The following is a 26,195-nucleotide window of genomic DNA, read 5'->3' on the forward strand; positions in this document are numbered from 1 at the left end:
GTCCTTTGCATTTGAACACATGAAAAAGGCGAGATCTTGTGCAAAGAAAATGTTTGAGCCCCACTTCCCCTTCCAAAAAACCCTCAAATTCCCTCTGGGAGAATTAAATGATTCTTAATTGAGTCTCACTTTGTTTGGATAGTCCACTGTAGTCCCCTATAGATTATCTACAAATGTTCAAATTGTTAACAAACTATGTGTTGAAACGGATTCTAAACAGTGGTGGGGTTAGGGTTAGGATTTGGTCCAGGGTTAAAGCTAGGACCAGTGTGAGGATTGGATTTAGGTTTTAGGTTGACATTAAAGTTAGGGTTAGGATTAGAGCCAGGGTTAAATAAAATTAGGGTCAATCTAGTATATATTTAATTGAATATAACTTGAAAGAAAATTGAGTATCTACAAAGCATCTAAAGTGGACTATACAAATAAAGTATAATTGCATTGTTATTCTCTCCTAAAAGATTCTGTACTGGTGTGCAAAAAAGTGATAATTGATGACCTGAAAAGCTTGAAAGCTGACAGCTTATATATTTTCTCTGAGACATGGGAGGCATCGGACAGCTCAACACACTTGGAGGAGAATACTAATTGCCATTATCTTGATGCCCACAAAGGCTAGCATCACTGAGTTATGTGGGGGGGGGGTTAGGGATTATGCTGTCTTGGACTCTCAGGCACAGATGGCTGTGGCATCAGCAGGCATCAAACTTGCAATGAGACCAATGTTTACCTATTCTTTTAGTTTAGTTTGAACTAGTAGCATAACCAGAATTTTATTTGCGGCCTGGTTACAGGATGAGGGAGCCACCAAGCATTAAGGCCCTACAGTGAGGATTACAGCTAAATCATTACAAAATTACCCTACCGTTACCAAAACAATAGAGAAAAAAACAGGTTTAAAAACAACACGATTGTTTACCTCACATTTTACTACCTAATGTTAGTTACTATAACAGCTGACAGTGTACCACAGTGGGTAAAGCCTAATTAACCTACCTTTTACAGCAGTAAGCACAGATGTTTGGGGTCAATGCTTGAAGATAGCAATGTTCTTGTCACTTTTTCACAATGCTGAACTTTGTTTTCTTCTATTTCTACTGCTACTTCTTCAATTAGTAGTACTTGCTTCTTGCTTTTTTGGAAGGCTAGCTAGGTAAGTAGCCTACAGGAAGTTCTCAGCATCAGGAGAAACAGTGGAAGTTAATGTTGTGATTACATGTTTGCATAAAACAAAACATATTTCCAAATCGTATTGTGCAACTGATGGTTTCATGCAGCTATGTATATGTTGTCATGCTGATAGCATCTGTGATCAAATCTGTGTTATCTGAGGAGAGCTTTATCAGTATCTTTTATCTATTTATTTATGGTGGAGAAAAGTTATGTGGATGCAAGACCTGAGCTCCTTATGACTTCTATGATGACCTTACATTTTGCAGTATTGGTGGACAATTCTTTTTATGGTGAGAAATCAGGTGGGCTGGCTTGAGCCCCTGTAGTTACAGCCCCGGTTTAAACCTATTAGATGGTGAAACATAAAAATGTAGGCCTATCAATGTAACAAGTGTGCCATGTACAGGCTTCAGTTCGATTTTAGCTAAGCTGCTGCTACTTGTGAAAATGGGCACATATGGGAAAAATGATAAAACAGGCTATAGAAATCGGAAATCAAATTGGAATTAAACAGTGTGGTGCCTAGATTCCCTATCCCTGGTCCTTCAACTGCAGCCTCAACTCATGGGTACTGCTGTTTCCATCCTTCGCCATGCGGAAAACCAGCCTTTCCCGTATTTTACTGGAAAAATGTATACATCAACGCTGGGATCAATTCCCATCACAGTGGGAAAGGAGAGGAGAGGAGGAAACTGAATTTATACTGTAAAGCTCCATTAATAATCGTAATGATAAAATTGAATATCCACAGGTATTCAATGACATGCTTATAAATAGCGCTGGCAATTCGGTGATGATGTATGACAGCACTATGTGTGAGTTTTATGTATGTTTATGTATGAGACTGAACACACACACATAGCTGAGTATCTCCCATGAAGTGAAATTGCTGTAATCTGCTAAATTAATAGCATTTGCCAGGTTTTGTGGGTGGTAGCGCTATCAACCACTGTGTACTTAAGACTTTTCTGTGTGTGTGTGTGTGTAAAAGAGTGAATCCTTGGGCTACACAGATACCAGGGTGATTCCATTTGTGGAGAGGCTCTGCTATAGCTGCCAGTGACTGATCTGGAGAGATTGTAAAGTAGAGCATAGGCTGAGGAGAAAACCAGAAAGGAATAAGACAAACTTGCTGACAGAGTGTATTCTTACTCTAAAATAATAAGATGGAGGGAGAGGGGCTTGCTCTTCCCCCTTTTTCCTCACTTCATCAGTGCCATCATACTGCAAAAGAAATGCTTCCAAACATGTGTAACATAAGAAGATATAGATTTTAATATCTTTATAAACATTTTTTGTATAGTCGTCTGAGAACAACTTGTCAAACCATCAAATAACTGGGTTGGCGAGACGCAGGAGAATAGAGGGCACGGTGGAAGAGTAAGGGGACTGGATTGTGCACTTTCTTTGAAAATGGTGCCTAAAGCATGTAAGAAAAAAAAACCTAAATGAAAAGAAAATCGAAAGGAAAAAAAAACGGCAGAAAGGTACCCCTCTGCTTGAGAAGTCAGAAACCCTGTTGTCATCAGAAATGTCATTCAGTCATGGTTTTTGCCATATTCTGATTAATATCTCCCTTACAAGTCCATCTACTCCTGACAGTTCAGTTCACAGTTCGTTATTTTTTATACAAAGACGATCTCAATAAAGGAGGCACAATTCTCCAGCAGTTCTTCAGCACTTGCTGATGACCCAATGCCCTGTCCACAGTGCTGCCTCTGTCTGAAACAGACGGGATTGTCTTTCTCCAGGACCCCAGTTTGCCTTGTTTGAAAACAGCAGTCATTAAATGTCCAACGAGCAGTCCTATGGCTCCAAAAGGTCATTTTTGGCCAAGGTGAATTGAAAATCACTGTTATACTTCATCACAAGACAGTTGAAGGAACATTGTTTTTTTTTTCCTTATCTTCTCTGGTTATCATTGAACAGTGGTTTCCCCAGCCTGCTAAGAGAGAAGGGTGTCCGTGTTTTTGATGGAGGGTTCAGACAGAGGGCTGTTAGCAAAAATGGAGTTCACCCCAGTTTGACCTGGGTCCCCCGGGGCACTTCCCATTTCTATGCCCCTGTTAGCAGGTCATCTCCAGTTTCCAGCTCAGCCAAATCAAACAAACACAACAGACAAGAAACACGCACAACTTTTCATTTCTTTTTATCTTGGACAGATGTACACACACGCACATGCACTCACCCATGGGCTCTCTCCCTCACACACAGACACACACACGGTCACATAGAATTTTCGAAGCATTTGCTTCTTTAAACAATAATAGCAGCTTGTTATTGTTAGGCTTCATAATGTATTGTCACTAATCCAGACATAGAAGGGCGAGTGGCAAATGATACAGTTGTATGCAAAAGTTTCAAATGACATGTTTTGTTGATTTTCTACATGACATTAAGTACACAGCCTCTACAGAAAACACACTTCTGCATATTTTAATGCACAGTTACTGTAGGTCTATTATTTACTGACTGCAACATATTAGGACAAAAATGCTAAATGCAGACGTTATGGCACATTTTTTTCGGTATGTTACACAAAATGAACAGAACTGTGTCATAAATGCGCACTTAAATTTGCTGAAAAACGCCGTATTTAAGTTTGCTCCCTGTTGAGGATGTGAACTTGATTTTACATAGAAATCAACAAAAAGGCTTTTTATGTAGTAAGAAAAGAAAATGGAATGAAGATGTATAAAACATCTCTTTTAAAAATGTACGGAGTTTAGGCAACAGTTTGAGGTAAGATAACCAGTGTGCTTTTAGAGAGGCTAGTCAGGAGGAGTGCACTGTATTCAACAGTTTGCTTGTAAAACATTGAAAAAGGTTCTAGCCTGATTAGAAGGTCCTCCCTGGTGAAAGATAATAGTACATACATAATTTGTCATCTGGCATGGTTTTGATGGCAGCAACTATTCAGACAGATATATTTGGCAGATGACATTTTAAAGTACAACTATTTGTTTCTGTTTGCTATGCCCAATTTGACCTCTTGATGTCACAATCTTTACTAAAAGTAATAAAATAGGGTGGCATAAATGGCATTTTGCTCAACCTGACCTTTACCGGGTTATCTCCAGAATGTCTCGCTGGGTTTGGGGAGTCGCAGAGTGCATATAATATAAAAACCTAAAGGTGGAAAACCTGTAAACCATTACAGACAAATGAATGGAGAAATGAGAGTAAGTTTCAAAGGACAGACAGTAATGAAAGTTTTGATGCTTTCTAAAAATGAGGTGATTATTTGCAGAATTACATTCAGATGTTGTGATGGACAGAAATTTCAAGCAATATTTTTTTCTTCAAACTCTAGATACAATGCAAACATAAGAAAATGAAAAAAAGAATGGCAAAATGTAAGACAGGGCACACCTACGAGAAGCATGATCACTGGCAGGAAAGCTTCATTGTCTGGATATACAAGCATAAACAGTTTGGATAAACAGTTTTTTTTCCCAATATATGGTCAGTTAATTATACAAGAATTTAAATGTAAAGGAAATCATGAGAATATATAAATAAGCTTGTTTAATCATTTAAATTTAGATTACATTACTAAAATATTTTTAATCGGGTAACTTTTAATCTGTAATGGAGTGACCTTTCCAGCCCTGGATTTTAGTTTCATGTCATATTCCCTATTACAAGTCATTTGGTGAGCTTTCACAAATATGTAGCTGATAGAGACTCAGCCAGATGTAAATGAAAATGTCATGGCAACTGTGGCAGTGCAAGCATGTTTAGTTTGCCCTAATTCTTCTCTTTCAAATCTTCCACCCTTCGGCTCACCCCAATTTGTGAGTCTTTAGCAATATGATGTTCAACCATGTGTGTCTATTTCAGAGTCTAAATGGCAAAGCTCCTTACATAGTATTTTACAGACATACACACAATGACTTGCACTCCCGCACACACACTTGCACACACACAGAGACACATGTTAAGAGGCCTTGCAAGGCTGGAGCTAGAGTGGATCTGAGGACTGCATTGTTTTTGTATAGCTATAATGCATCAGCATCAAGTTCAGCGTAGGATGAATCCAGTGCTTAGCAGCACAAGAAGTCCCACAGTACTGGAGAAAAAGGAGAGGGGCCAATAGGCGTTCCCTCTGTTGGTGGCTTGCTGGACCCCACTGGGGGGACGCACAGAGGTCCGGGGGGTACATTTGTGCTTTCTCCGTGTGGTGGAACTATCGGGGGAAGTGTGGTCATATTTCCCAGTGAAATCTGGTGAGGAGTATTCCTTGTCTGCCATCTCCTTTGAGGTGTGCACCTCGTTGGGCCCTTTTCCTTTGCTGTCCCTGTTTCGCTGGCGCGTACAGTTTCGGGAGCGACCAGGTCTCTGAGGAGTCACCACACCTGAGGAACCTCCTGGGCCTGCCTGCACCCCGTTAATAGCAGGGGGTGGTTGGGGCAGAGGTGAAGGTGAGGAGGGGAATTGTTCAGTAAGGTGGGGCTGATGTGGGTGTGTTTGGGGAGGCTGGGCAGGTTGAGCAGGTTGGGGCTCTTGCTTCAATGAGACCTTGTCCGTTCCAGCCCATGACTTGGTCTTGCTCTGGTGCAGAGACTCAGATCCAGAGCAATTGGGGAAGTCCTCTTTCCTCAGCTGCTTCAGGTCCTTTCCTGCCAGCTCAACTGGAGCCACGCAGCCAACTGATGATGTGGAGCCACGGAACCTCTTGAGCCAGTCCCACAGAGACAAGGCCTTGCAGTCACACTCCCAGGGGTTGTCATTGAGACGCAGGTACTCCAGTGCACCCAGCAGAGCCAAGCACTCTCCAGCTAGTTCTGTTAGAGAGTTGTTAAACAGATAAAGGGTGGTGAGGCGCTTTAGGTCATGGAAGGCCAGACGGTCCACCCACTGCAACTGGTTGTGGTGCAGCAGTAGCCGGTCCAGAGCCCGCAGACCTCTAAAGGTGTTCTGGTGCAGGCTCCACAGGCGGTTCCCATGAAGAAATAAGTGGCTCAGGTTGTGCAGGTCTATAAAGATATCATCCTGCAGGTACTCCAAATGGTTATCCTGTAAAGAGGTGGAAGAGACCGTTTTTGTTTTTGCCAATATGTAACATTGCTAATATTGCTGTACAGACAAAATGACACATCAGCCTTAACCAATTATATGACTGAAAACTTACTTGCAAATACAAGTACTGCAGATTGCGAAGGCCCTGGAAGATGTTATTAGGCAGTGCACTCAGGCCACAGCGGTACAGGTGCAGGGCATGGAGACGACCAAGCCCGTGAAAGGTCTCTGGGGACAGTGTGCGCAGGTGGCGGTTGTCCCCCAGATCAAGCTCCTCCAACAGGGTAAAGCCTTGAAAGGTGGAGGGTTCAATGTAGGTGATATTATTGGAGTAGATCCATAGTGTGACCGTAGTGGGACTGAAGTGGCCCCTCAGTAGCCTGTGGATCTTGTTGTTCTGGAGGAAGATGCGCTCACTGTGCGGGGGAATGCCCTCAGGGACAGACAGAAAGTTGTGGGCCTGGCAGCTGACGGTGCTGGGGGCTGAGTAACAGATGCAGTGACGTGGGCAGGACCAGGACAGCTCCAACCCACAGAGCACCAGCAGGAACTCAAGCCCACAGCCTAGAGAGAGAAGATGGGAGACAAAAGGTAAGAGAGTCAGAAAAAGCATGTTGGAATAGAGCCCAGCATTTCGTCCATTTTTGAGCTTAAAGACAGAACTGGTGAGCAAGAGGATGTGTTGAACCATATGTATCAAGAGGACATTATGGACCATAAGAAGGCTAAGAATGATTTCAGGATGAAATGCTATGGGATAAAGTGACAAAGAAAGAAGATGTTGACCAGGAAGAGGACAGAGGATGCAGACAGAGGTCAAGACAGAGTGGTAGTAAACAGTATGAGTCTGGACAGAGATAGATAGGATACAGCAGGGGGTGGCACATAGGCTGTTCAGGATATGAATGCTGGAAAGCTAAATGATGATGAATAGCTCAAACAGGCCACACACTGTTGATAGATACAGATTGCCATACAGTTACAATGATTTGTGCATTTAGCTTGTTGCTAACGGTGTGTAACAGCAGGTTCATGCTGTAAGTAGCACAGAGTGACAAATGTGGATCTATTAAAAAATTCACATCTATTAGAGAGGGAATTTCAAAAGGGTAGAATAACTTGCATTCATAAGAAATCATCAAACTGCCAGGAGCCTATAAACAAGGCAGATACATGATATTTCATAATCTCTTATTCAGCAGTATTAATAGCTATTCTCTCAGAAATAAAGGTACAAAACTGTCCTTGGGGTGATACCCTCAAGGGTGCATCTCAGTACCTTTAGTCAGAAAATATAATTGTACCATATTCCATTAACATGATATTTTCTAAGTTGTACTGACTCCATACAGCCTGTGTCATCTTCAGGCTTTTTATTTTATTGATCTGTTTTAAAAGATTAGGTTATGAAAAGGTGCAAATATATATATTTTACTTGGGCAAAGCTTATTTAAGGTATACTATTGGACCTTAAAACCACTGTTGTACCTTTGAAGGTACATTTAAATTGTTTGTACCTTGATGATGAAAAATGTACCTGCACAGAACTTTTATTTCTAACAGAATATGAGTAACTATCAGACTCAAGCCAAACTAATGTCTCTGAAAATGACCCTGTAGATGTTTGGATAAACCTAAGCCAAAAAGGCATCCAACAGTTCATCTAATGTGAATGTAGAAGGGGGAGAATTTTTCACAATTTAGGAGTCCCATTTGTGTACCAACGGCAATGTTTTTTCCTTTTCCCAAAAATGCATTATTCAAAACATCGTTGCTGTCATTCACTCAAAATCGATTCGCTCCCGCTGCCTCTTAACATTGCTATAATCCTTCAGATTCCTGCATTGGAAATTTTGAGGCAGGGAATTATGTTCTTACAGAAGACAAGCAGATATTTATTGGAATATTTTTCATTCTCAAATGTGGCTAAGCTGTGACATTCAGATTCTGACTGTGTTGACCTTTAGTGATAATTCCCTGGGCGTCTGATGACAGCCCTCAAGCAGCGTGCATCACCTGTGCAGAAGCCTTGCTCCCAGAGTGGCCGTGTAATCCTGTTTGTCCTGACGCTCCGCCACAATAAAATATGTCCTTCCTGTCTGCCATTCCAATGCATCCCACCTCAATACCCAAAACACAGGCTTCTCTCTGGGGTTAGCTAACAAGTGAATAGTGTTTGACTAGTAAACACAGAGGAGGCGAGATAGGCGATTTTTACAAATCCTCAGAGGTCTCTGTAAATGGGTAATGTAATGGCTCCTAGCCGAATGTCAGATAAGTAAGAATAGAGGTGCAGATCAGAAAGATTTGGCAAGTCTTTATTCTGCACAGGGATCAGAGGGATCAATCCCACAGTGCAGGGGAGAATCTAACATACCTCCTTTACTGGGAGACCACCACTATCTCTACATTCAATCAGGCCACAATACAAACCCTGGCTCACACACATTTCCCAACAGGAAGGAAAATGATAAAGTGCGGAGTAGAGGCATTATAGAGTCATAAATGAAGTGAACTGAGACATCTGATTTGGGTGAAAGCGAGAAGAAACAATTTATTCTTAAAAGGTTGGTTACATGCACTTGAAATTGATTTTATGTTCTTTATTTTTCGCTATCATGTCTTATTTTCTCTCTTTCATGCACGCACATGAGCACGCCATGATTTCATTCTGTTGTCTGAATGGCGGCCTGCACTGAGCATGACACCAGCTCTTTGAAAGGACTGAGGAAAAATACATGCTAGATTGCTTGTGGGGAGTTAGGGTGTAGGGGATATACAACAAATAAACAGGAAAAGACATGGCAAACAGCTTGATTTTGGCTGGTAGGAAAAGTTGAGCCTTGTTCAATTTTCCTCATCCTCCTGACATTTGTGTTTGCAAATATCCCCTCAGATCGCATTAGTCGTCTCGTTTCACTGCATCGCTGTTTGTGCTTATGCTTTTGTAGATGTATTTCTATTAATAGATTGCAACGTGTGCGTTCTGTCCATCCAACTCTTTTGTACCTTTCTGGGTGCTATAATCTTCCTCTTTGCTCAGCAGCTCAGCACTTATTTTTATGTTGTGCCTCTAATGGAACGACTTATTTCCCACTTGTAGGTGGGATCAGATGTAACCCAGATGAAAACGAACTGTCCACCTCATATAAAAAAAGTCACTCTCTTTTACCCTTTTGCTAATCATGTCTGACACATTCCGGTCTCTATCTCAATGCTCCCTTGCCTATTCACAGTACCAAGAACTATATTAAGCATATTTTTTCTGCTATTGTCTGGGTCTAGATTGTTTTGTTATCATATAAGTGAGCATTAAAGCGATGATTTCAGTTCATCAGCCAAAACACATTTGGCGTCTGAAGTTTGTTTAGTTTTGCACTAGAACTGCAAGGTTAATGTAGCTGAAGTAATGAAAGCTCAAACCTCACCAATTAGCACTGTGCAAATGGAATGTCTAAACCATTTCACACTTGTGTCAAACTGTTGAGTTCTCAAACAAATTCTAATGTGGCTTCTGACAACCTGTGATGGACTATTATCTGTAATAATGGACAAAGTTATGAAAAAAACCTAAGTCTTCAAGATGGCTGCTACTAATATTTTTAGCTATGTGACTTCAGTGGTGAACCATGATGAAAAACCTTTCTAGCTATATGGGTGCTAGCTAATTTCAGCACCCATATAGGATTCTATTAGAATGCTAGTGCTAGGCTAATGGCAATATAACCACCAATTTACTACTAATATCACGATTGGCCCCTCCCAGTCCTCCATGTGCTTTTGTTTTGATTCTTCCCTGTCCAGCCCCCTTTGTTTCTAGACCCTTATTTGGTCCTCACCTGTTTCTTATTAACCCTCTTGTTAACCACCTGTGTCATGGTAACACAGCTGACGCCCTTATCCAGAGCGACTTACAATTTAATAATTTTACATAGGTAGGTGAAGGCGGTGTTAGGAGTCTTGCCCAAGGACTCTTATTGGTATAGTGGGCTTACCCAGGTGGGGGATTGAACCCCAGTCTACAGTGTAGAAGGCAGAGGTGTTAACCACTACACTAACCAACCACACTAACCTGTGCCTGTATTTAAGCCCTGTGTTTCCCCCTGTGAGTTTGCTGGTCATTGTATTGTATTGTATTGTATTGTATTGTATTGTATTGTATTGTATTGTATTGTATTGTATTGTATTGTATTGTATTGTATTGTATTGTATTGTATTGTATTGTATTGTATTGTATTGTATTGTATTGTATTGTATTGTATTGTATTGGTTGGGATAGTGTAGTGGTTAACACCTCTGCCTTCTACACTGTAGAGTGGGGTTCAATCCCCACCTGGGCAAACACCCTACACTATACCAATAAGAGTCCTTGAGCAAGACTCCTAACACCGCCTTGGCCTACCTATGTAAAAAATGATCAAATTGTAAGTCGCTCTGGATAAAAGCGTCAGCCAAATGCCGTAAATGTAAATTGTATCATTTGGTGTTTGTTCTGCTGGCCTCTGTTGTTTGTTTAGCCTATTTTCCTTTTTTGTAATGTCTGTCCCTCGTTCTATCCATGTTGGCTTTCAGACCCTGGACTGTCTAGACCCTGAGAATGGATTTGCCCCTGATAAATCTCCCTTCTCTCAGCACACCCGCTGCCTAATCATCGCTCCCACAAATTACAACTAATTTCTAAATGAAACCCAGGCATTTAAAATTTGTTTATTTGTAACAGACTTATGAACATGTATTTCAGAAGGCCTAGCGTGATGTTTTAATCACAAAATTGGCCATTAAAAATCTAAACATGATTGGTTGATTCCACTCAGTTCCTAATTACATTAGCAGATAATCTGAGATGTTCCTCTCTATGGTATCTACCTGGATACAACACAGAGGAAGATCCTTATTGAACAGTTTTCCATTAAAAGAAAATTATTTGGTATAAGAGAAATGTGAGTAAATTTGATATAACAGCCTAACCATCACTTTACCAACAGCTTAACTTTGGCTGAAGGAAATGTACCCCACTAAACTGGACACTGGACAAGTACCGGCCCTATGTTTGAGTGAAGGGGGCTTCTATCTCTGTGCTCCACCCTGCAGGGGAAAACTACCTCCAGAGACCTGCTGCTTCACACCTGTCACCTCTCTGATCGCAGCCTGGTGTGAGCTTGCTGGAACACTCACACTGCAATTTACACCCCTCTGCTTCTCCAAGAAAGGGGTAGGGGTAAGAAAATATGAGAGATAAAGAGAGGAGATATTTTTAGTGGTGTGGAGAGATGCAGAGGGCAACAGTCTGATAAGAGCTAATAATGATAAAGGAGGGAGAGGGGACAGGAGGCCAGTGTGCTGTCTCAAAATAGAAATGGAAAGTGTGGAGGTGTATTATCATACTGTTTGCTCACACAATGAATCTCTATCACCGAACTGAATTATTGAGGCAGTTTGGAGCGCATCCATAGACCCTCCATAACACCCCCAAAGCCCTTTAGTGCCAATAATGAATTCCTGAGAAAAAGAGATGTTTTTTTTTCTTCGAACAATGGAGATGTTATTCTGGTCATTCCCACTCTCTTTTTCCATCTCGCTCTCTTTCCGTCCCTCTCTCCGTCTGTCCGTCTCTTCCTCTGTCTTGCACCACCTTTCCCCTTATCTGTCCCTGTATGACGGATGCAGTTGAGAGCTCGTTACGGGGAGAATGATTAAACAGGCTGTGACTGGGCCTGACGTTTGCCCCCGCCGACCTCATGGCCACCGTGCCTTTTCATGCCTCGCAGTCACCAAGAGGAAAATAACTAAATAAAGGCATAAAATAGAATGGCTTTAGTCCCCAGACAGACAATGTAAAGTCAGTCTGCTGAATATCAATGAAGCATAGTTCACACTAAATTTGCCCTCATGAATAACACATCGTTGCTAATAGGAGAGAAGCGGCCCGTCTGTCTCTCGGCGTGACTCGGCCCACCATTACACTGGACAAACTCAATTTCCTGTGTCTCTCTAAGGACCCTGATAAGCGTAGAGCTGTTTGCTACCTCGCTGTCATGGCCCCATAAACAACATTCTTTCGCTTAAGAGGTAGTCACATTAATGTAATACGCGCACGTACAGACAGCCTGACAATCAAGTTAGTGACAAAGCAATAAAGCTGGCTATTGATTAGTCTGAGCTTTGTTTGCATCACCAAAGGGAGATAGAGGCTGTTGACACATTGTCACTAAGACATTCCTTCAGGTGGTTTGCAGTGAGTTAGAAAACGATTAGAAAATCTTTCTGTAAACACAACAGGCAGAGTAATGTGAATCCATCCAGCCAGGGTTAATTCAGACTTGCTGAATATATATTTATATTAGACATGACTAAACAAATGGCATCCAAATGTGTTCATGAAAAGCAAATGGGCATTATCAAACATACTCAACAGCATTTAACTGAATTTAAGAGATGAATCAAAGTGGAGATGCACCAGCCAATGCTGATATCAGATTTTTCATTTAAATCTTTGAATGAAATTAATTGTTTTTGTTTCATTTTTATAATTATTTTATTCAATTTACAGGCTTACGAATGCAATAAAATGAATAAAAAGCGAACATTTTTAGGGACAAGGGAAGCTGCAGTGCTGAGGGGGCTGAAGCTCATCCAGATATTGGGATTGGTTTACTGTTATTACAAAAAAAAAATATTTTTGTATATATAGCCATGCATTACAATTTAACACAGCATTTCATTACATTAAGCCAATTCATTGCTAGATGCTTTGGTGATGTAGCTGAAACACAAGCAGGTAAAAATAGTGTATGTAGAGTTGTAGGCTAGTTCTGTGACCCAAAGTGGCCTAAAGTTACTTTTCCTGCATTTTGAACACATTTAAAACCAGTATATCTCCCACTCTATGTGTGTTCGAGCATGAATCTTCAGTATGTAGCTTGACATATGCTTCCTCCTCACATATCTACAATATGACTGAAAGGCACTCAGATCCTTTACAAAACGTATACATATAGATACATATAGATACATAAAGTTTATACATATAGAATGAGGAAAAAACAGCATTATGTGTGTCACTTACATGTATATATTGTCTCCTGTCACATTATAGTGCACTATGACACGTTCTGATGTATGTAAATTATCAAAAAGAGCAAATCCTTGTGCATGATGTCAGTGTGTACACCATGCATATGCTACTTGCTTTCAGCATCCCCAACTCAGCATCACCTTCTCAGATCCCTGGACATTTTCACAATGCCTACCACTGAGTTTGATTCCATTCATCATGATTTGAGTCATCATGCATCCTTAAATAAAATATTATAGAACTCTTAATATGTGTGTGTTAGCACACAGAAAAAAAAATCAGCATTTCTCTTTTGTCAAGCAGCTAATCCACCAAATTGACAGAACAGGCATGTAGAGATGCTCCTTAAACATTATGATGATTACATAAGTATGCCTTGTGCTTGAGGGCACAATGAAATATACAGTTTTGCTGCACAAAACAGCATCATTCGTCAACTACTGTCACCTCATCTTTAAATCGTATAATGCATGGTGGATCTGTAATTGGTACTTATGGGCTGCACACCCTATAGTTAAGCCACCCTTTGAAAATGTTTGGGGTAGTCTGGCCGTAGCCTCATTACAGTTTTCACCAGCTTATCACAGCTGTTGTAAAGAACATCATTCCACACAATCAACCAAATTAACTACATTTCAAGTAGTTATGTCATGCTGCATGAAGCAGTTTGTGATCATCCCATGTATTCAATGCTTTTTTACAGTGTCTGTGACTAACATATGCCCATGTCCACTCCTAATTGCTTGAGTTCCACAGATTAATAACAGCTAATACATTTACTTTAACCGACTGTTTTCAATTCATGAGCTGTGATCAATCAGGTTGCATTTCTGCCTGTTATCAGCAACAGTCTGTGTTCCAGTTGACTTCAATAGTAATAATCCTTACACAAATAGAATGATTTATATAGCAGCAATTTAAAGTTGCCATCAACAATCTTGCTGCAATCTGTCATTAAATCTTTGATGTAGTACAGCAAGTACAAAACTGGAAAAGTGCTGTAGTAGCATGGCATTTATATATGCCACAAGCTAAGCCAAACAGCATAACATCTGTAGTATCTTCTTTAAAAAGCCAGTAGTGTGGAATTATTATAGGTGGACTGGAAACTGCTCCATGTTACCCTGTGTGTGTATGACATGCTTTGACTTCTTAAGTTCTTTAGTTTGCATTACAAAGTTTGCTTAGCTAACTTTTGCAGGGGCAGTCGTGGGCTGGAGGTTAGGGAACTGGCCCTGTGACCAGAAGGTTGCCGGTTCAATCCCCAGCGCTGGCAGTCCATGACTGAGGTGTCCTTGAGCAAGACACCTAACCCACAATTGCTCCCCGGGCGCCATGGATAGGGCTGCCCACCACTCCGGGCAAGTGTGCTCACTGCCCCCTAGTGTGTGTGTGGTGTTTCACTTGCATGGATGGGTTAAATGCGGAGATGGAATTTCCCCGGTTGTGGGATCAAAACAGTATCACTTACTTTATAGCTCACTGAGACGAGCCTGGTCAAGGGCAAGTGTGTCCCTACTATAAAATCCAACCGTTGTCCCTTATATGACCTCTGATTCCTACGCATGTCCTTAGAAACCTGCTCATAGGTTTCCTTACTGTATCATGTTGAGGTTTCTTTTCTTTTTTAAATAATGAGCTAAGGGGACTTAACAACCAGGAAACGTATGGCCCTATGAACACAGGTCTGCTCCCCATCCTTCACAGCTCCAAGGGCTTACTAATATAGTAATGGAACACCCTTAGGATGGCATGTTGAAAACAGCACTGAAATGGAGGATAGATGTTTTTCTAGAAGATTCCATTGTTGAAATGGCTGCTACCTCTAAATATTGTGAAGTTCCAATAAAACTGTGAGTAAAAACATGAAATACCTCCCATTACTGGATAGCTTTTCATTCATGTCCACTGAAAAGTACAAACAGAGTGAAGCAGGCCAATAAACCCAATTTCAGATATTGCAATGACCATTTATCTATCCATTTTGTTTCTATGTCACTATTTGTGTTGACACTCTAGATGCTTGTTTGTTGAAAATGAGATCCAACTGAATTTCCTAAAACAAGTAAATAAACAAAATTAACTAGATTTAAGACAAACTGAAAATGCCAGAGCACTGAGAACCAAGCCAGCAACCGCAAGGTCAAACGCTGTGCGCTCCCAGTCAGACATGCCCTCTGTAACTTCCTCTTCCTGCTTAAAGACCTTTTGATCTGAAGTGGGCACATACTCATAAAACAGAAATACCAAGAACAAATCATTTAAATGGCTCCTACAGATATTATTTACTGAACACATCAGAAAATGTGTTTGTAAATGTATCAGAATTATGGACATTAGTCTTATTTTGATGTTGAGGACACATGATTGAGTCAACTGAAAGGTGAAACATGGGAACACCAGCTACCTTTACAGCTTTCTTCACTGACAAGTGTTTGACAAATGACTGGATAATTTTTCAGCATGTTATATTAGTCAAGGCCATTTTAAAAGAACTAGAATTTTATGCAATTCAGTCTTGAAGTAGCCTTAGGATCTTTATTGCGAAGGAATTGCTGTAATGAAGGGGAAATGATGAACTAAAGGACACAGTGCCTCATCACACCTTAAATCTAAAATTACAGCTCTCCCTTAGGGCAATAATATTACTGACAACAAGCTGTTATGGGCTGACTAGCTCTGAATGAAACATTTGCTCTCTCATTTCTCTACCAGTCACTGCATTATTAGCCACTTGAGAAAGCAGAAGTGTCTTTGACTGTCTTGAAGTATAGCCAATTGTGTCAATTGTTATTATTTGCTGAATGGACTTTCGAAAGAGGCACCTAATGCTAAGTGGATGAGAGTAATCAAGCAGTTTTATGTTGGATGGAATATAGAATATAATGTATGAATCATATGGTCAAACCATTGTCCTGAGAGGAAGACTCACGGACATGACTAATGTGTTTACACTTGTATAATTACACGCAGAGTAGAAGGCAGGTGTGATGTGAAGCAGTTTGTAGCTGCCATTGTGTGACTGTATAGCAATAAGGATGAGTGATAAACTAAATGAGGATAAGTGATAAACACAACTAAAATACACGGTCTATCCAGGAGTATCTACACACTCCTTCTAATTAGTGAATTTATGTACCTCAAGGTGCACTAGTTACTGGCAAAGGCAATCAGTTGACACACATAGCTTGTATAATCTCCATAGGAAAGTATTACTAATTGCGTGGGAAGGCCATCATGCCGTGTCAAGTGGTGGCCAGAGGGGTGCAAAGCCTCCCAGCATTAGACTGAGGAGCAGTGGAACTGCATTCTCTGGAGTGAAGGACCACCATCCACTACTCTCAGGAGCTGAAGTGGTGTTTTGTATGATCCAGCATCAGTGCCTGACCTCACTAATGCTCCTGTGCCCGAACGCAATCAGATCATCACAGCAGTGTTCCAACATAGTGTAAAGCCTTCCCAGAAGAGTAGAGGCCGTTACTGCAAAGGAGGAATAAATTCCCTATTAATACCCATAATGTTAGAATTGTTGGAAAAGCAAACTTTTGGACTTATGCTGTGCTGTGCAGTAGTCAAAGACCACTATTCATACTTAATTTCTGGTCAAAACTAGTACGAAATACAAATGATCTTTTGGGATTTGTTTCCTGAAGATATTATATATAAGGTTAGGATGGAAAGTCAAAGGAAAATGTTTCCAAAACTAGATAAAAAAAAAAATACTGAGAGATATTGAGAAAGTGGGAAAACTGTCCTGATCAGATAAACGTTACTTAAAGCTTTCATCTTTGAGAAACAGGAGAAAATCACGCTCTACTATTACTTGAGAATTGAATAAAATCCACAGGTGTTTCTGTCTATCTTTCCAGTGTGAGAAGACAACTCAAAGCTATGGGTCTAAAAGGATGTGTAGCTGTTGTTGAGAAAAGAAAATAGACCAAAAAAATAGACCAAAAAACAGAATAATGAACTGGCCACCCCAGAGACCAGATCCCCTTTGGAAGCCAACTTGACAACGTGGAAGTGTAGATGCAGGTTAATTTAAAACACTGAAAGCAAGTCTCCTGAAAAAAATGGAAGCTGTCATAAAGGCACTAAACACACTAAACACTGAAAAAAGTAATATTATATTGATTTGTGTAGTTTTCTGTTAAATATATGTCCACTGTTTTTTTCCCTGACTCTAAAAAATATTATCTTGCACTTAATGGCTGTTTTAAATGGAAATTAAATAAATGAAGAGCAGCCTCTAACCTTTGCACAGTACTATAGGCATAGATAAGTGTACAATTATTGCTAAAAGTAATAAGCTGAAAGACAAATCTGTGTTGATGTATTTTATTTTGTAAATCAAGTAAATTCAATGGTTTATTTTGTCAGTGTAGCGACTAAGCTGTCCCACACTGTCTTAACTGATATCGCAGCTTTGATACTTGAAGCACTGACCTGGGTGTCCAGGGTGTCTTATTTTGTGTCAAGTGCCAACTGACCTGGAGTGGACATGATTTAATCTTCAAATATTGACATTTTCTGCAGTGCTAACCTTTCCCTCTCCTGTTGCATTGCTGCTGTTTGATAATGGCTGCCTGTGGCAAGGTGTGCTAATATGTCTGATGTGCCAATAGATTTATTTAAGATTAGAGATACAGCTTTTGAAGCCCACCGGGGAGCTGAGGGGTACATAAAAATCAGGGGAAGCTGATAAGACATGCAAGGGATCGCTTTTAAATATCATGTACACGTGTCACTGCCAACTTTTGATAACAATGCTGAAAATGAACACACACACACATGCACATTAAAATGAGAAGAAAGCAGTCGGCACAAATGACAGCAGCTCTTTTTCCAGCTGAGGAGCCTGAAGAGCTAAAAATAGTCAGGCTAAACAAGCCGCTGCCATATGGAGCATGTAAAGAATACAGAGGGGGATTTGTGGAGGGAAGGAGTGGACGAATAAATTCAGTTTCTTCTTGCGACGGCTTTTTATGGTGTCGAAAAGCAGAGACAGCCGCCGACAGACCAGAAGCCCACAGATGTTTAATACCTGCATTTTAATTAAAAAGGTTTTAATAGATGTCAGCGAGATGTTAATTCTATTTACTTGTATGTAGATGAGGGAGGAGACCTATTGTTACACTGTTTGTTCAGTGTAGAGTCACTGTCAGAGCAGTGGCTGTGATATTGGGACATACACAGAGCAATCAACCCCAGACAGCTCTCCATCACTACAAATGCTAGGGCTGATTACAGTGCCGTTTGAGGAGCTGTCCATCACTAGCCTGATGAATGCAGCTCCATACGTGCCCTTTGTAAATCATAGCACAAATCTGCATGTCTTTTCATTGTGGGTAATGTGGTATGGGGCAAGTGAGGAAATAAGGGGATGCATTTTTTACTTTTGAATATATCTTTCCACATATAGCATTACAATAACAATATTTTTGTGTATGGAATTACAGACAAATGTACTTAAAATTTTGCTTACAAGTTTTTCAAAATACTGATATTTCACTGTAAAAAGGCAAGGCAAATTAAAAGGAGATAAGCAATAGAAAGATGTTAAAAAAAGTAAAAACAAGATATAAATCTAAGGTGAGTAGACAAAGAACACTATGTGGACTAAGTACCCAACACAATAAAACCAAGGGTGTGTGGAAATCTTTAAAATAATCTTTTTAGTTTTGGGCCTATACACTAAAAGTCCTATCCCCAGTGGTCTGGAGGAAGGACCAGCCAGCAAATATTATTATTATTATTATTATTAGTATTAGTATCAAGAACCCTATTCTTCACTGTTTATTAATTAATGGCTACACATTTGAATGCCCACTGCCCGAGGGTGTACCTTTGGCATACTGACGTTTCACCATAAAACCACTACAGCGCTAACAAAGATGACAAAGATGGGGTTTGTCTTTGTTTTTTGTGGTTTTCAGTGTTTGTGAAGATGGACTTTGCCAGGTTTTGTAATTTGATGTGCTACAATATGTGCGTTGCTTTGGTGAACATGAACCAGTGCATCGAGAGCTGTTCACTTCTAACACAATTTTGTCTTGGCACTCTCTGAGACAGACCACAACACGTTGCTGTGTTAAAGATCTGAGCACACTGCCTCTTAGGGGTGTGATGAATTGATCATTTACAAAATTGAGCTGGTGTTAAAGCTAATGCTGGAGCAGATTTTGTCAATGCAGCTATATATGCTCCAGAGCATCCATCATTGTGTACACAAGGTCTTTGAGCATATGTACATAAACAGGACAAATGATGGCTTGTGTACAATATTTATCTTTATGCAGAATGGTTTCAATCGAAAATGTGAGCACTGTATATTCCAGTTGTTTACTCTGACTATTTATCAAAGTAACTTTCAGTGCTACCCACGTACTGTATCCCAGATAAAATTTAGCATACCTTAGAGCTGCTTGTTACTAGTTTTGACATTGAGCTGAGTATCGTATCATGAGTATCGTCAGTACATCTAGAAAAAAACAGAGTGGTACCCTCACGGGTATGTCGTCAGTACCTTTTGTAAGGGAATAGAATTGTACCATATTCTGCTAAGTTGCACAGGCAATATAGAATAGGTATGAATATGTAACTTTCCCCTGAGAAAGTGAATGGTTAAAACTCATTTCAGGTACACAATTGGACTTTAAGGACCACGTTGTAGTTTTGAGGGTACATTTACGTTGTTTATACCTTGGGGGACTAAAAATGATCAAGACAGCACTTTTTTCTGTCCGTGTGTGTTGAATGTATAATAACTGCATAAACTTCACAGCTGATAAATGTCAGCTCACTAAGCAATAGGTTTTTCATAGCCTTTTGGTGCATGATGTCTATTCCAACTTATTTGCAACCCTAAACAATAAACGTCATGATATATATCATACACCGATCAGGTATACCATTATGACCACCTCCTTGTTTCTATGCTCATAGTCCATTTTATCAGCTCCACTTACTCTATAGGTGCACTTTGTACTTCTACAGTTACAGACTGTAGACCATCTGTTTCTCTGCATACTTTGTTAGACCCCTTTAACCTGTTCTTCAGTGGTCATCAAAATTAACTATGAGTCATAATGTTATGTCGGATCATTGTATATTGTCAAATGTCTTCAAGTATATGTCATATTTTTACATTTTCCCATATATTAAAAAATAACACAAGGAAAAAATGCCACTGTATGCTGGTTTTAGCACATTTGTTTTGAGAGTAATGCACTGCTGTTGTTTAACATAGGGCATTACAAACTTGCCTGGTGGTTTTCCTGCATCTGATTTGAATGTAAAGCTTAATCAGTCAGACATAATCATCCCTTAGTAGTTCATTTTGGAGAACAGTGTTGAGCTCTGGTTGTACTTCTGCAGGCTAGAGCGGGTGGATACGCAGCATGCTCACTGAATGAAATGTGGTGTAAAAGCTTTTTTGTGATGAATCATTTAGAGCTGGAGTGTGCCTGGTCCAGGGCAGACCGGAATGGTCAGCCGCAGCTCGCCTGCCGTTCCTTACTTCATTTCACCGTTGCTATATTATCAAATCTTCTTCACAACGACAAAGAGGCTTCAATCCTAGACATGGCAGCAGCACCTGCCTCGCATACTAACCACTCTTGTGGCCCAGATTTGGAGGAGATAAATTATTCAACAGAAGTGTTTTATATATATATAAATGTACTGTAAAAGACACATACATTCAAATTCACAGAGCAATGAGTGCTCATAGTAAGAGCTATAGGGCATCACTTGTGAATGAAGTTAAGCAGAAAATGGCAGAAGACCAGAGCACAATGGCGACTGATTAGGAGGCGCTGACTAACGGAGCAGCTTGTACAGTCATTACAGCTCTTACAGAACTGATCAGTGCTGACAGGCAACCTGCCGGGAGGAGACCTCTCCACTGCTGCTTTGACCTGCACATTGCCCAGGTAACAATTGCTGTGGTCACAAACAGCCCACACACAGGCCGTGGACACAGACACACAAATGACTCCAAATTTCAAACCCTTTTATATGCATAAACAAATTCTCAGAGTAGAGAATGGATATCAAGTATCCAGGATGAGGGTTCATTAAGCACTCCTCTGAAAATTAAAATGCCTTTATTATGCCACAGCTATAAGAAAATAGATTAATAGCCATCCCAATGCATTTTGCCTTATGCTGTCAGCAGAGAGTCACCATTAAATGCATGACAGTGCTTCTTGACCTTGACAAAACTTAGAGTAGCAGAATTGTGAGAACAATACAGATGTTTCTCCCTTTTATTTAAAATATAAGAGCTCAATGTAGTGTGTTAACACTGTGAAAGTTTCAAAATTATCACTCACTCTCTAGTCCATACAGACCATGTATGCAAACAAACTATGTTTTTTGTATTTGTTACTTTTGGGATGTCATAAAAAAACAGTGCATTTACACACAATCCAAGCTAGTAGGGGCCCCTTGCAAGCAATTATACAAAATCTAAACAGCTATCCTGACTTGCATTGGAAACTTCTCTTGTGGAACAGCGAAAAATGAAGCAGTTTCAAACTTATTTTTATTTTTATTGTTATTTTGTTATGGCTAATCATAATCCTGGTGCTCTGCACATCTTTCCTAAACACCTTTTTAATGTCTGTGCTAATCACCAGTTAGCAATCATTCCACAGTCCTCTATTACCTCATTCAAGCAATTTTTTTTGTACCAGCGAGCTAAAAGTACTTGAATTTGAAGATCCAGAAATAGAAACCATGTGCCTGGTGATAGCAAGACCTGATTCCACGACAGAGTAGGGGATGCCCATTTCCAAAGCCAAACACAAATAAAAATGTCATCCTGAGTTAAAGAGAAAAGTTGCTGCATTTTTGGCAGTGATCTATGAACCATCTACTTCCGCACATAAAGTCGTCAAAGGTAATAAATGAATGGCCCATCCTTTTTCTCCACACTTCTTCCACACTTCCCATGGCAGTATGGTGCTGCATTCTTCATGTTTCATGCTCAGCTGTCTGACTTTAATATATATCATCTTCACTGGGGTAAATATTGTGCTTTAATTTGAGTGCATAAGTGGCTGGTGAGCTGCAGTACTGGGTTGAGCGCCTGCATTGAGAGCAGTATTAGGAGAACAGCATGCAAAGCTGTGTTTTCTCACTCTAGACAGAAAGGCATGCGGCGAGAGGGACTGTAATCTTAGTAAAGTAATCCCTTTTCATTAAGTATACTTTCTTAGACCTTGTGAGTCTTTCCATTGATCCTGCTTTAATGTCAAGTCATTAATCGCACCGGTCCAGGCCTCGGCATGGCTTATAATAATGAAGTCCTCGCACGTTCTATAGGAATGCTGCTGTCCCTTTGGCGGAGGTAAAAAACAGAAAGATGAGGAAGGCCATTGCTTTTGCTCTAAGCCCAGGGCCATGCACAACCATGTCCCTCTATACTGCGTAAGCCCTGCACCTTCATCTGGCTGTTTTGTTTTTTTTTTGTTCTGTGTGTCTCGTCTTTCAAATATTCTGTGTTTTGTATTCATCATCATTCCAGCTGATTCCCTGTCTCATGTTGCTATTGCAAAGAGAGATGGATCACTTTTCTCTAGTTGCTTACCTCGCTTTACCACTTTATTGCCGTCCTTGAGTCTCTCTCACTATCTCTCTCTCTCTCTATGACTGACTGCTCTTATGTGGCTGCTACCTGTTCTCCTCCCCAACTCTGTCCAACTCCAGTCACATCCTGTCTACCGCAGCCTTTCCAAACCCTCCCTACGGCTCAGCCAGATTTTCCACTTCAATTACAAGGTGATATATACTTCCTCTCATTTGCAAATGTTTTCAATCATGTCTGCTTAAAAAACGACTCTCTACACCTCTATCCTGCCTCTTTTAGCAGGTGAGCTGTCTATCTTTTCCCCTTTCCCACCCTCCCTCTTCCTCCTTCCTTACCCCCTCCCTCCTCCAATTTCTATCTCTCTTTCTTTCTTTTCTCTTCTCCCTCCTTCTCAGTTTCTCTTTCCTTCTCTCTTTGTCTCTCTCACTTTCTCTTTCTCTTTTTTAGTCTATCTCTCTCTCATCCTCTCTCCTACTTGTTCTCTCTCCTTTTTTCCTCTCTCTACCTCCTTTGCCTTCCTCTCTCTATCTCCTTTTTCCACCTTTCTCTCTCACCCATCTCTCTCTCTCTCTTTGTAACTCTTTCCTTCTCTGTCTCTCCTTTCTCTCTATCTCTCTCGCTTCCTCTCAAAATCTCTCTCTCACTCTCCTTCTCTTTCTTAGATTCTTTCTTACTCTCTCCCAAATCTCTCTCTTGGCCTGTCTTTCTCTGTCTCTCTAACTTTCTCATTCTCTCTCTCAAGTTATCCTTTTCTCTCTCCCTCATTCTTGCATTTCGCTTCCACTCTCATGTGTGGTATCCGTCTGTCACCCCGGTGTCACTCCCCTCATGCTGTTTACCCTCCGCTCTGTTTGTGTTTGCTTGTTTGGTAGCGAGCAGCGACACTGGTGCCTCAGCTGGATAAAACACAGTCAGCACGCAGGCCTGATTAAAGCAAAGCCAGTCTGGACGTTAGAGATAGTACAGCAGCTTATGGGATTCACTGAGTCATACACAGCACAGCACCGCGCACGACAGCAACTTCAAAGTCTTTTATCAAACCAGCTTTCAAAACATGTATTCAATCATGCTAATTTCCCTTATAGGTCCCTTCCCCACTTTTTTATCCATGAAAAAGGATCTAGGGATCATGACACTACATTTGAAAATCATACTGAACTGTCACTGCCAAAAAGGAATGGATAAACAAGATAAATACGTATCCTATTTTATTTTTTTAAGTCGCTTTTCCTAGACTGGCTATTGTACAAATATGGCAAAAAAACTTTTATTTATGTAACCAGTGTGAGCTCATTGCATTTGCCCTTTCTGTATCTGGTTGAGCTTAGAATATTCCCTCCACAGAGATCGACTCCATACTATCAGGGGAGGAGTGTTTTCGCTCAGTCATCACATCTTTGTTAAACTCCATGTTCCAAATTTGTTTTGTCAGCACAGCGAGATAAAAATTTCAACTGCGGAATTTCATCTGCCGTCCTCTGCTCCAAAACAAACTGTATAAACAGCAACAGCATGAACCATTCAAAGCCCATCTGTTGCAACTTTCAGGCCCCATTCTGCCATAACTCCCCTGTGATGTGGATAAGGTTATTTTAAAGAAATGCTCTGATTTTAGAGCAGAAAAGTGGTGAACAGGTGAATCTCGTTCCATCTGCAATAAAGAGCTTGTTGCTGTTCCTAAAAAAACATGAACTCTGGAGGTAAGAATCTGAACTCTGGAGGTAAGAATCTGAAAAACATGCTTAGAGAAACAGATGGAAAAGAAAATCTGAAGATAATGTCTTGAGTTTCCTGTGCCATGCAGGGCTCTTTAGTTCTGTAAAAAAGTGCTTGTGCCTTGCATATCTCCCCATTGGGGCCATTATCTTCACACATCCCTGCCTAGCTTCTCTCTCCTGCCCATCTCATATCCGAATAACATTGTGCTGGGTTGCCAGAGAGGGAGAGATGGAAGATAGAGGGACCCATCACCTCTGGAACTAAGCCTGTAGCCCCTACAATCATAAAACTAAAAATGCCAAAAGGGTTCTTTGTAATGATAACATGGCTTTTGGCTAACAAATTTTTTTTAAGGGATGGTTTGTTAATGAAGAATCCAGTTAACCCACCTGATCCAGTTAATGAAGGCCTTTAGGGATCTGAATATGAGAGTGTGTTGGATCTAAACTCTTCAGGGTGGTAGATCTCCAGTACCAGCATTTGGCTCCCCAGCATTCAAATGTTAGCAAGACAGTTTTCCTGACAGAACTATTCCTTTGAAGAAACATTAAGTTCCAAAGTTAAAAGATCCCCCCACGGGAGAAGCAGCCCACCCGAACATGCTACCATGGCTACCAATAAATGAAGGAACGACCACTAATTTATATGGTCAATTGTAAAATGCTATCTTCCATTCACTGTTAGCAACATCAAAACTAGCGTAACTGTCCCTTTATAGAGCAAAAATAAGGTAATTGTAAAGAACCTCCACATAAAGTAGGTTCTATACAGGTCTATCAATGAACTGCACATTCAAGTGATGAACCTTTCAAGCATCTTTATTTTTAAGCATTTTCCAGAGAGAACCCACATGCCAGGTTCCCCCACATCACAATCTGTGATGGCACTCAGAGTGGCAGTGTCAGTGCTTGCTGCAGGCTCAGCCAGGTCTCTGAGGCCCTGCAGCAGATGTGGAGAGAGCGAGAGAGAGCGAGAGAAAGAGAGAACTGTATGACAGAAGATTCTCAGAACGAATGAGAGGAAGACAGCAAAATAAAAGCTGGAATGTTGGCCAAGAGCAAATCCCTCACCTAGAAAGACTGGAGTTGAGAGAGGGCTTGGGGTCTGGGGAGCGAGATAAAGCCCTCTTGTGCTAATACTCCAAATAAGCAAATGCACTTGCCTGTTATATTGCCATATTACAAACACTCAGAGTACAAAGGACCTGCTAAGTGTCTGCTCTCAGGAGTTCAACGATAGATGCAAGGCTTAAAAATAGTTTTCTTCATGTTTCTAAGATGTTGCCGAAGAAGGATCCCTCAGGTCTTCCTATGATCCCAGAACACTTTAAGACCATTTGATTTTCAATCAATATTTTCATTGGCTCATTAGGTTTAACAATTATCTATGCTTGGCTTCCTTAGCGATCATTTCAGCAATTATTTAGAGGACAAAGTATACCAACAAATGCAGGGACATTGTGTGTAAGCATGCGTCCATTGGTAAGGGTACCAAAAGAGCTCTTTAGAACAATGCCTAAGAAGAACCACTTTTGGCTCCCTAAAGAACCATTCAATCAAACTTTTTAAAAATGTTTTTATGGTTGGCATCTTTATTTTTAATAGGGTCTAA

General features: G+C 40.5%; 1 protein-coding gene across 1 annotated transcript in view; it reads right to left on the reverse strand.

The window, feature by feature from the left end:
• Window positions 1–2,425: 2,425 nt before the first annotated feature.
• The window catches only part of rtn4rl1b (reticulon 4 receptor-like 1b), a 198,867-nt gene continuing 175,097 nt past the window's right edge, over window positions 2,426–26,195 (reverse strand). The window contains exons 2-3 of the mRNA XM_017694914.2: window positions 6,308–6,759; window positions 2,426–6,192 (exon numbers count right to left, since the gene is read on the reverse strand). Of these exons, the coding sequence (XP_017550403.1) occupies window positions 5,197–6,192; window positions 6,308–6,759 (1,448 nt within the window). The 3' untranslated portion in view covers window positions 2,426–5,196. The remainder of the gene's footprint in view (window positions 6,193–6,307; window positions 6,760–26,195) is intronic.

Source organism: Pygocentrus nattereri, chromosome 17 (assembly GCF_015220715.1).
Source record: "Pygocentrus nattereri isolate fPygNat1 chromosome 17, fPygNat1.pri, whole genome shotgun sequence".
In the NCBI taxonomy this organism is placed as follows: Eukaryota; Metazoa; Chordata; class Actinopteri; order Characiformes; family Serrasalmidae; genus Pygocentrus; species Pygocentrus nattereri.